The sequence below is a fragment of the Sciurus carolinensis genome, chromosome 4, assembly GCF_902686445.1.
Source record: "Sciurus carolinensis chromosome 4, mSciCar1.2, whole genome shotgun sequence".
NCBI lineage: Eukaryota > Metazoa > Chordata > Mammalia > Rodentia > Sciuridae > Sciurus > Sciurus carolinensis.
Genome location: NC_062216.1, coordinates 128335488 through 128346840, shown reverse-complemented (window position 1 = coordinate 128346840; position 11353 = coordinate 128335488). Strand labels below are relative to the sequence as shown.

Here is an 11353-nt window from a genome sequence, read left to right as displayed (position 1 = left end):
GAAGAATGGGAAGATCAGGGAGACAAGTAGATCCCCTGTCTCTCTGTTTTTCTCTCCCTCTTTTTTTTTTTTTTTTTCCCAGTGGTGCTGGGAATCAAGCCCAGGATCTCCTGCATGGTAGCAAACTGCTCTACCATTGAGCAATCCTGCCCACCAGCCCAATTCACTATTTTTAACAGGAGGAAAAATTGTCTCTTGGAAGTTATATTTTGTTGAGGAGAGACCAATACAGTAGTGGCCCCTTACTCATGAAGGATATATCTAGGACCCAGGTGGCTATCTGAAACCACAGGTAGTACAGATCCCTATATGGACTATGTTTTTAATTTTATCTGCATATGATGATAAAGTTTATCTTATGAACTATAAATATATGAATTAGGCACAGTAGATTAACAATAATTAAAAATTAAACAGAACAATGAAATAAAAGGAGGGGTACTTGAACATAAGCACTTGGTACTCTCACAGTCAATCTGACAGTTGAGTTGGCTACTAAATGACTAATGATCAGGAGGCATGGACAGTGTGAGTGTGCTGGACAAGGAAATGATGTGTGTCCCAGGCAGGGCAGAGCAGGACTGTGGGGATTTCATCACACAACTCCATATGGCATATAACTTAAAACTTACCAATGGTTTCTATCTGGAACTTTCCACTTACTATTTTTAGATCACAGGTGTCCATGGATAAGTGATACAATGGAGAATGAAATCGTGGACAAGGGGGAACTATGCTAATGAATAAGTAAAATTTGTTGTATTTGAAATGGCTATAGACTTGAGTCCTGGGACATTCACACATTTGGAAATGGAATAGCAGAGCAAGAGTGGGCAAGATGGACTGAGAAGAAACAGTCTGTGAATGAAGATGTCAGGGAGGAGAAGGTGAGAGAGAAAAAGTTTCTAGTGATCTGAGGTGGTTCACTCTGCTAAATGCCGATGAGGGATCAAGTAGGAAGAGCAGAGAGCAGAGAGATGATCCCTGGAATCGCACCCAGGAGTCATGGGAGAAGTCCCAGGGCGGCAGATGTAGCTGAGTGAGACAAGCCAGATTGGAAAGAGCTGAAGAGCATGGAGTGAGGATGTGCTTTTCCCCTACTAGTCTTACCATAGAGGGAGCAGAGGATGAGGTGGTAGTTGGAAGGTTGTGTAGAGTCAGTGAGATGTTCTCTAAGTTGGGAGGATGCTGGGGCCCTTTGTACAGTGATGGAGGTGACAGAGCAGAGAGGGAGACACTCAGCCTAGCTTGGAGTAGTGAGAGGGATGGGATGGAGGCTGCATGTGGAGATGCTGCCTTTGCCAGGGGCAAAGGCCCTTCATCCCAGAAAGAGTGGGGAGGGAAAGGAGGGTCAGCAAGGGGAAGGTGTGACTGCTGTTCTGTGACAAGGGGAGAACACAGTATTGCTTCCTTGAAATGACTTTTTTAACAATATGGTATATATAAAAATATCATCTGCCGAGAGCAGAGGATGGTGGGAGGTTGGGGGCCAGAGAGTGTGTCAGATGCGTGTGTCGGGGCTCTCAACAGAGAACAGGAGAAGTAAAATAATCATAGTTGTTTTGGAGGGGGGAGAACAACACAGAAGGAGTTCAGAGATGGCCATGCTGCCTTGAGGCCCATTTGAGATGCATGGTTATCAATCCAAAGCAAGATTTATTAGCATTGTTGTGTATTTTTCTCTAGGAAGTTCCAGCTATTAGTGCAGGTGAGTGTGTAGAGAACATTGAGAGAGCCAAGTCTTTTTCTTTTTCTCTTTGGATATATGTGATTTTTTTTCCTAAGAAAGTACAGACAAACTATGCAATGCAAACCCTTTAATGATGACATTTGTATGTTTACAGCATGCATAATTTCACTCTTGTGGTTAATTAGTAATGCAAGCAATATAATTGGGGAAGAGCAACAGTCCATTTAATCCCTCCTTAATACTTTCAAGATCAGTGAAATGCAGGTGAGTGTTCTTGAAAGGTTTAAGACAGATTGATATATAAATTGTGAGTCTGTCTGTAAGGCTGCATAAATGGAACATTTTTATGAGAGTACTTAAACCAAAGGTCACATGTTTTGTGCAAACAAAATTCTTCATTCACTCTTTCCTTTTAGGCATGGGCTCTCCACTCCTTTAAAAATCTCATATTGTCAAAGAGAGTGGTTAATTTTCCTCTTTTTGGAGATGACTATAGAGACTGAAGGCATTGGATGCTACAGGGCTTGGAGTTTGCCTGAGATCAATTGTTTTTAAGATAGCCTTTTGTTTTATTTTTGTGCAATATTGGGAAATAGTTGTGTCATTTAAGATGAAGTCTGGATTATTTCTTTAATGCAAACCTGAATGTACTGGAGATTAGTTGATAATGAAGGTTGTAGATAAATTATCACCAGCTTTATTAGCAAGCTGAAAAGGGGAGTCACCACTCAATAATACACACATTAGTGAACCTTATGGCTCTCAGGAGAAAGGCTATCCTTTGTACCTGCTTCTGCAAAAATGCTATTTGTTTGAAGAGGAAAGAATGTGAGTGTGACCTTTCAATTAACTACCTTAATATGGCAAAGAGAGAAAATGAGCTGAAGAAGGAAAATTTTGCAGTTACACTCCACAGCCCCGAGTGTATTGAGTGAGGTCGCGACCTTGGCAACGATTTCTCCACGCCACCCTGCAGAGAAAAGGGAAACACAAGCAAAGGTGAAAATATATCTGCATTGTAGTGTACATGCTTAAAAATCTTTGTGGGAGCAAAATGTCTTATCAATAAATAACACAGAGGCTATAACGAGACCTGGGTAGTGCTACTGATTAATGGAGGTAAGTATATACAGTGATTTGCTCCTCTTCAGAGGTCTTGATAGGTCACAGAATGCTGAACATAAATGTAGAGCTCTATGCCTGGCACATTTACCTATTGCAAAACGAGTTTCAAATATGACAAGGAGCTCTGCATGGGGTGCATGCCTGGAACTATAAGGGCTCAGGAGGGTGAGGAAGGAGGACTACAAGTTCAGAGCCAGTCTGAGCAATTTAGTGAGGCCCTGGCTCCAAACAAAAACAAAAAGGAACTGGGGATGTGGATCAATGGTCAAGTGCCCCTGGTTTTGTTCCTTATACAACCCTCCCCATACTGAAAAGAAAAAAAAATGATTTGACAAGGAACTAGGAGAGTGTGGAGAATATTTAAAACTCTAGAAATTTCTAAAATCAACAGAAAAATAAGAAGGCAAAATTGTGAATCAGTTCAAGATTGTTTTCCAGATGGAGTTAATACATTGAGTCACATAAGCTCCAACCTGAAACTTTCCATTTCAGAATGACACTTTGGTCTCTGAAATTTTTCTCTCACTGCATATATCAACAGTAGGGTAAAACAATTTCCCCTTTCAACCCTTAAAACATACCATGCTCTAATGCCTTGTGGGTCTCTGACAACCCTCTTTGCACAAGCTACAGCTTGAGAGATGTCATCTTGCAACAAAGCTGAAAGAGAGGAGGTTAGGAATGAAAGTGATGTTCTAGCAATCTCATTGGAAATTTACACTTAGGCAGTTTTATTATGTTAGGCAGAGGAAAGTCTACTAAGAGGTTCTTTTCCAAGAATTCATATATCTGTGATTGTTGGGGGAAACTTCCTCTTAATTCTTTTCCTTTTTGACAAGAAATAATGCACTATTTCTTCTTTTACTTAAGTTGTTGGAAGCCCTGGATTTATTAATTAGTATGACAGAGGGTCCTCTTTGCACAGTGTGAAAAAAGACATGCCCGGTAATTTTTTTACTCTTCAATTCTGCCATTGAGATTTGTCCCAAAGAAATAATAAGAGGTCTGGGGATAGGGCTCAGTGGTAAAATACACAAAAATGAAAAATAATTTAAACAAAAGAGAGTGAGAATTTTAGAGAGAGAGAAAAATGTATTAAAACCCCATACATGTATTCATAAAGCTGTTTGTAGCAATTTATAAAAGTGAAAACAACCTAATAGTGGAATTCTGTTCAACCTTTCAAATAATAACAATATAGATTTATATATATTGATTAGGAAATAATTTTATGGGATAAGATACAAATTGTAGAGCAATACATGTAATAAAATTTAATTTTTGTAAAAACATATTGCTTATATATTTGTATCTGGCTATGTATTTGCATGAAATAGCTTTACATTTATATACATGTTAAGGTACATTCTGAAAGAGTATGTAGCAAAAGGTAGCTATGGATATAAATCTCTGGGTGGAAAGATAATGGATGCTATTTCATCGTGCTTATATTTTCTAAATATTATTCAATGACCATGGATTATTATATAATACAAAATAATTTTTAAGGAAATCAGCTAGGTTAAAAATAATATTCTATAATTGATTTTCTCTTGGGAATTTTTTTTTTTTTTTTGGTGGTGCTGGGGATTGAACCCAGGGTCTTGTGCTTGTGAGGCAGGCACTCTACCAACTGAGCTATCTCCCCAGCCCCTCTTGGGAATTATTTTAAAATATTTTTTTGATGTTGATATACCTTTATTTTGAATCTTTATTTACATGCGGTGCTGAGAATTGAACCCAGTGCCTCACACCTGTTATGCAAGGGCTCTACCACTAAGCCTCAACCCCAGTCCCTTCTCTTGCAAATTTTAACATTTAAAATTACAAAATGTCAAATTTGAAATATGTATGCACTATTTTGTACTCTAAAAATTGCACATACTAATGCTCTTTTAATACGAGTTCAGTTAATATCTTATGCATGTAATACACCTTGTAGGTTCTTTTTCTTATTAAAAAATAATGTTTAATCCCAAGTACATAAATATATAAGGTAATGTTTTTGGTGTGATAATTATTATTTAGAAATTGTGTACTATGGAGATTCAAGCTAGAGAATTTAGAAATGAAATATCAATTCTTCTAATTCACTTTAAGATCTCTCAGCAAAAAACTACACATACATAGAACAAGAATGTTTGGAAAGATGTTACTAACTCTTGAAAGTGCACAGTCATCTGGGTATTCATTATACAAAAATATAACTTTCTACATATTTAGAGCATTGCATAACAAAGAATAAAATAATCAAAAAAAGACCATACAAATGATCCCTAATCCATTCTAAGTGGATACATGGAATGATGATGTTCTGGAAAAAGCATCAATAAGGCCATTAAGGATAAATGAGCAGACACTCTACCACTGAGTTAAATCCCCAGTCCTGATTTTTAGTGAGGGAAATTTGAGGATAACAATCACTTTCTAGAAGTTGAGATGGACGCTTTCTAGCTCCCTGAAAAACCTTTCAAGGCTATTTCATTTGCTCAAATATCTGTTCTTGTAAATATAACCAGATGGTTCTTGTGCCATCACTCAAATGTTATCTTGTCTTACCATTGCAGGATATACCACAGGCATTAACTGCTCTTGGAGTTTTTCCATCATTACACCAATAGCGGCTATTGATCTGAAATATCCCATAGTCAGTACTTTGGTCTCCACGGTTGTAGTTTGTAGCTCGGGTGTTGTAACCACTCTCCCATTTGGCCAGACACATCCCTGAAAAGAAAAATTTTTTGTAATAAACAGCAACAATAAAGGATTTATACTGTATATCAAAATCATTCTATGCAGCTAATTCTACTTTACTAGTGACTTACTTTGTAAGTACAAAGATGTGTTTAATTGATAAAATATCTTAACACTTTAGGGTTGTCTTGTTGTTTTAAGACAGGTTCTCACTGGGTTCCCAGGGTGGTCTCTTGGGCTCAAGTGATCCTCCCACCTCAGCCTCCCAAATAGGTGGGACTATAGGTATGAGCCTCCAGGCCTGCCTAGCTCAACACCATTGTCATAGAGGGTCCCCAGGAGAATCCTTTTGTAGCACAAATCAATTTGTAATACTGTGAAGCAAGATAAGGTACTTTTAAAAGTATTAAGTAGCTGCTTTTCCATTCTTTTGTCTTCCTCTATTATCATCTCTCAGACAATGTTGAGCCTAAAAGAGTAAACTGAGCTGTTGAGTGGGTTGTACAAATTCATAGCAGATACATAGGCTGATGGGAAAATGCTTTATGAAAAAAATTAAGAATTTTTCAGAGAAAGATTTTCTTGTAGTACCTAAAATTGAATTTGGATGTCAAGTCTGGATCTTGAAACCAAGAATTATGGAACAGGAAAGGCTATTCTGTGATTCTGTTCATCCTTCCATTCATGTATTTACTGGCTCATTCATTTATAAACAGCTATTGAAGGGGAAACCTTTGAGTTCAAACTGACAAGAACAAAGATTGGAGAACATGGAGTATGCTCTAAAGTAACTATTCCTCATGGCACATTTTGAATGGTGTGGAAGAAAATGAAAATTAATCAACTTAGAATTAATAATAAAGCATTTCATGTTGAATTTCAGAGATCCTTCTATCAATAGTGAGAGGGGTGAGGAATGGGTTTCTACTGCCATTTTGGAGAGTTCAGCATCATTTTAAAGGATTCTGCTGTGAAATACACCCTGTCTTAGCAAGGGATTTTTGTTTGTTTGTTTGCTTGCTTTTGTGGGCTTGAACCCAGGGGCCTCTACCACTGTGGTACATCCTCAGCCTGGGTTTTAGAGACAGGGTCTCACCAAGGTCCCCAGACTGGCCTCAAACTTGAGACCCTCCTGCCCAGGATCTGGAATCACTGGGAGGACATCAGGTCCTGTTTGACTCAGAATGTTATAGAATCTTCCCCTCCATGCCCACACCCTTCACCTGGTATCTCTGATTCTCAAGGACCAAAATGATGTTTTGAACCATTGTAAAAACAATGAAGAGGACCAAACTTACAGTTTGCCAGGGTGATTCCACTGTAGCCATCCATTCCAAGTCTTTTTAGAGTTCTGGCCAACTCACACCTTTCATAGACCTTGCCCTGGGCTAGGACAGAAAGGAGGAGAAGCCCCAGAATCAGGAAAGCCTTCATGTTGACTGGGAAGCCAGACCACTAGGCTGACCTAGGGAAGCCGAACTCGGTATTTAAAGTCTTGGGACTTCCTCCTTCCTGTAGTGGTGCGGTTGCTATTCCCTTGGTGCTGTGTACAAAGCGGGAAGCAGTTAATGATTTATCTCTGTTGAAATTTTTTTTTTTTGTTTTACTTTTTTGTTTGTTTTATGTGTGAAGGGAGTTATTGTGATGTTCTGAGAATTAATCTACAAATAAAGTCATGATATTGTTTAATGTCTTGTCTCAGGAAGGATTGGAAAGTAACCCTGTTTGCAAAGCAGGAAAGTTTATTTCATTATGAATTTGAGTAAGAATACAGAAAGGGAAACAACTGTTTTGTATTGTTTAAAGTCAGCTGTGGTTTTGATTTTCATTTTACTCAACTGTTTTGTGTGCTTTCACTATTTATATTGATCTTTTATATCTTTTATAAAATCATTTTATATATACTTTCCACAAATGGACATGACACATGTACCTGTCATCCTAATGGATACACAGCAGGACGCCATGTTGCTCACCCACTGTGCAATTTTGTGTTTCTGTTGTACGTTTATATACAGACACACACACACCAGACACACACAGACACACACTCTTTAAATTTAAACTTGGTTGTTTTATATTGCACATTTAAAATTTACAAATAGCGCTACAATATCTGCTTTCTCCCAGTAGAGCATCAAAACTTCAAGGTAAGAAAATGAAAATTTTATCACATCTGTTAGCTATGCTGAAAAATAGTGGATAATTTAGAAACAAATCTCCTTAATCCAGCACATTTCACAATACATACTGTAGTACACATCTGAGTTCATCCTATAATTCGACTTTAAAAAGTCATTAAGGAAAAGAAATACCCGAACTCAACACTGACAAGTCCAGGAGAACAATCCTGATGGCAAGCTAGAAAGAGCTTAAAGTGTTGAGTGTAATTTGAGGTAGAGGAGAAGAAGAAATGACTTGTGAATATATATTTAAATGTGTATGTGTTAGTGGGAGTTTTCTTTTTCCTTTCTTTGTTTTTTCTTTTTAATTTTAATTTTTTTGTTGTTGATAATGGACAGCATGCTTTGTTTTATTTGTATATTTTGATGTGGTGCTGAGAATGGAACCCAGTGCCTCACACATGCTAGTGTGTGAGAAGAGAAGAGACACACAGTGATAGTGCTCTATCACTGAGTTAAAATCCCACTTGACATCAGTACGTTCTTAATATTTTTAAGATTAGTAACAAATAAATCACTATTCACTTTAAGGAAGAATATCAGAGATAATATGCGGGATTTCATTTTGCAAACGTTTTATAAGTTAGTTAAATACAATATCTCAATGGTAGACATACAAATTCAAGGTAGTCTTTCTTGTGAAACTTAAAAAAGTAAATGTTACCCTCAATTAGTTTTTATTTTTAAAATTTTGGTACCGGGGATTGAACCCAGGGGCACTAAACCACTGAGTCACATCACAGCCCTTTTTATTTGTTTTATGTTGAGGCAGAGCCTAGCTAAGTTGCTGAGGCTGGTTTGAACTTGTGATCTCCTACCTCAACCTCTCCAGTTGCTGGGGTTACAGGTATATGCCACCACACCTGGCTCGATTAGTTTTTAAATTTGAGAAATGGCATAAAACATATCCTGAGGCACCCATGATAGAGGTCATTAAAATTACTTACACTGCCACTTCTACTTTTAACATAACCTTGGGTACTCTGGGGTAACTCTGAAAACTAAAGAGAATGCCAGAATTGAAGTGAGAACAGAGGGGAGATGGAAAGAGGACAGCAGGATAATGAAATTGTCTAGTAACAAGAACATGATTTTTAAGGTTTCCTCACTGAGGTCACAAGATTGTATATTTGAGCTCAACGGCGGCACTGTGCTGCCAGAAGTGACCAGAAAATGAGTGGAACGTCCTAATGTCCCTGTTAGGTTTTTAACTAACCTGGGACTTGGATGGCCCACTAATGAGGAACTGTTGACACAGCCTGGCTTGGTAAGGGCTGGCTGTGGGGGGCTTACTGCCTGCTCTACTCTCTTTCTTTGGAGACTTCTCTTGAATGGAACTGGAGACTATCGTGCTAAGTGAAATAAGCCAATCCCCGCAAACCAGAGGCTAATGTTCTCTCTGATATCTCTGATGTGCAGATGCTGACTCACAATAGGGGGTGTTCACTGGATTGGATGGGGGAAGAAGGGGAGATGGGAATGGCAAGGAAAGCAGAATGAATTGGACATAACTTTCCTATGTTCACATATGAATTCACGACCAGTGTAATTCCACACCAGGTACAACCACAAGAGTGGGAAGTTATACTCCATGTATGTATGATATGTCAAAATGTACTGTACTGTCATGTATAATTAAAAAGGATGAATTTAAAAAATTTTTAAAAAGACTTCTCTCTAAGGTCTCAGAACCTCTAAAAGTCAGCAGAACGAAAAGCTCTTCAGATTACAGAGATTAACAAAATAATACTTCTGTAAATGGCTTAATCATGAGCATGTTATCCCTCACCTTTGTTGAGAGAGAGAACATGGACCTAAGAGTAAATAAATCTCCAGTACTCCTGTATATTTTAAATGCTTCCTGTACTGATATGAAGGGTTTTTGAAAAATCTCAACTATAAAACATCCCTTATCATCCATCTAAAGTTGTCTCTTCTCTTAGTCTTATCTATGATACTGTTGAAGACTAGCAGTGAGGATAGTCAAGAGTTTGAGTTCATTTACTTGGAAAGAGAGATTTTATTCTATGGTGTCTCTATGTTGTCACTGAGATGTAGTCTCAAAGCAAAATCTTCTCTAAGATACTACAATGCTCAGGATAGGGCAATTTGGCATATCAAAAGTTACAAAGCCTGAGAAAAACAAGCACAAGTCCACAAAATCACAACTCAGAATTCCAACATTTCCACATGATATCTTCACTATGAAATGCAAAAAAACTAGTAATGTTTGAGTGAAATGATCTGTAACCTATCGATTATACTCCTGTGACCAAATGGAAGACTATGGAACAGGAATAAGTACAGAGAGCTATACCCCAGGACTGGTTGTCCAAGTTAAACTATTAATTGACCATCATTTGGGTGGAGGGTGAGGATGCGGGATGGTTATAGATTAGGAGGCTCTAACATAAAAACCAAATAAAAACCCAAAATACAAAAACAAACAAACAAAATCCCAAGCAAGAAACTTCCAAATAAAATATTTTAAACAGACGGTTTTAGATGTTTATTTGACACTGGAAATGTGATCAGCTAGCATAAAATACTTCTCTTCATCACAAAAAACTCTATGTATTAAGAATTTGAAGACTTGGAGAAAAAACGTCTAGAAACATTTTTATTTTATTTCAATTTTTGCCTGACTGGGAAACCTTCTAGAAATGTTCCCCAAAGTCTTGAGGAGAAGTATTATATCCTGCAGGGAAACACTTGAGTTATTCAGCACAGCGCTCATGTGCTACAGGCAAATTCTACCTCAGTGCAAACTCTATAGACTCTTCTAATGAAGGATCATTTTCAAGCAGCATTTTCGCACCATCCCAAATGTTTCCAGTCCTGCTGGTTAACGTGTTCCATCTCCTTGGGTTTTGATGCTATTGCTTTAGAGCGACTGGTTAGCTGACTGTCTTCAGATAATTCTGTGCCAACTGTGGCATGTGACTCTGGTTCTCCTGGCTGCTCAATGAATAATAGTGCTGTGGATCCTGCCTCAAACTCGGAAATTTCAGGCAAGCTTTTTTCATGTGAGCTCTCAAGATATTCAGCAGTGCATTTGCTTGCAGCGCAGCAAGTTCCTTTTCAGGTAGCCTCCTGGGTTTGCCTGACACTTGAGGCAAAATGTCCCCTGATGTTTGCAAAGGCAGGTCAAGTCTTTGTTCACTTCTAAGAGACTGATGGAAAGAGTGTGTTTTCTTTGTGCTGGAGAGTAGCTGCTTCGATTGAGCCCAGAGCCAGATCTCCTGCGTGGAGAGTCCTTTCAACCTGCTGGTGATTGTCTGCAAACAGGAGCATCCCATTGATGAGGAGACGGGTCTGTAGCAAATGGGATGTGTGGAAATTGTTCCTCTAAATTCATCCCTCATGTCCCTGTCCTCAAGCTGTTGGTGTGCAGAACCATCATCTCTTGTCCATGAATAGCCAGATGCATCTCCTCTGTGAGGTGGACCGCTTCTTTGGTGGTGAGAAAACCTGTGGCCCTCGTCATCTTCTCAGTAGTCAACATGACCAGAGTATCTCCTGGAGCTTCCTTCACCAGGTTTGTCTAGCAGTGGTGGTTTCTTGGGCACAGCACTAACTACTGAATGCTAGCTGTCATTGTGGTGACTTGGAGGAGATACTGGTTCTCTTTTTCATAATCATAGGGTCCCTCAGAGCACAT

General features: G+C 38.5%; 1 protein-coding gene and 1 pseudogene across 1 annotated transcript; both read right to left on the bottom strand.

Moving 5' to 3' along the window:
• Nucleotides 1–1802: 1802 nt before the first annotated feature.
• On the bottom strand, nt 1803–6982 carry LOC124982564 (lysozyme C). Its single transcript, XM_047549420.1, has 4 exons — nt 6808–6982; nt 5375–5539; nt 3397–3475; nt 1803–2660 (listed from the first exon to the last, which is right to left on the bottom strand). Exons 1-4 carry the CDS (start codon nt 6941–6943, stop codon nt 2594–2596), a joined length of 447 nt encoding a protein of 148 aa, XP_047405376.1. The 5' UTR covers nt 6944–6982; the 3' UTR covers nt 1803–2593.
• Nucleotides 6983–10273: 3291 nt separating this feature from the next.
• On the bottom strand, nt 10274–11353 carry LOC124983772 (periphilin-1-like; annotated as a pseudogene).

Bases quoted from the DNA above. Each gene is read 5' to 3' on its own strand.
- LOC124982564 (XM_047549420.1), bottom strand. From the start codon at position 6,943: ATGAAGGCTTTCCTGATTCTGGGGCTTCTCCTCCTTTCTGTCCTAGCC. The intron at 3,476-5,374 runs GTAAGACAAGAT...CCTCTCTTTCAG, and splicing joins CTGTGGTATATCCTGCAATG to CTTTGTTGCAAGATGACATC. The intron at 2,661-3,396 runs GTATGTTTTAAG...TTTTCTCTGCAG, and splicing joins CCACAAGGCATTAGAGCATG to GGTGGCGTGGAGAAATCGTT.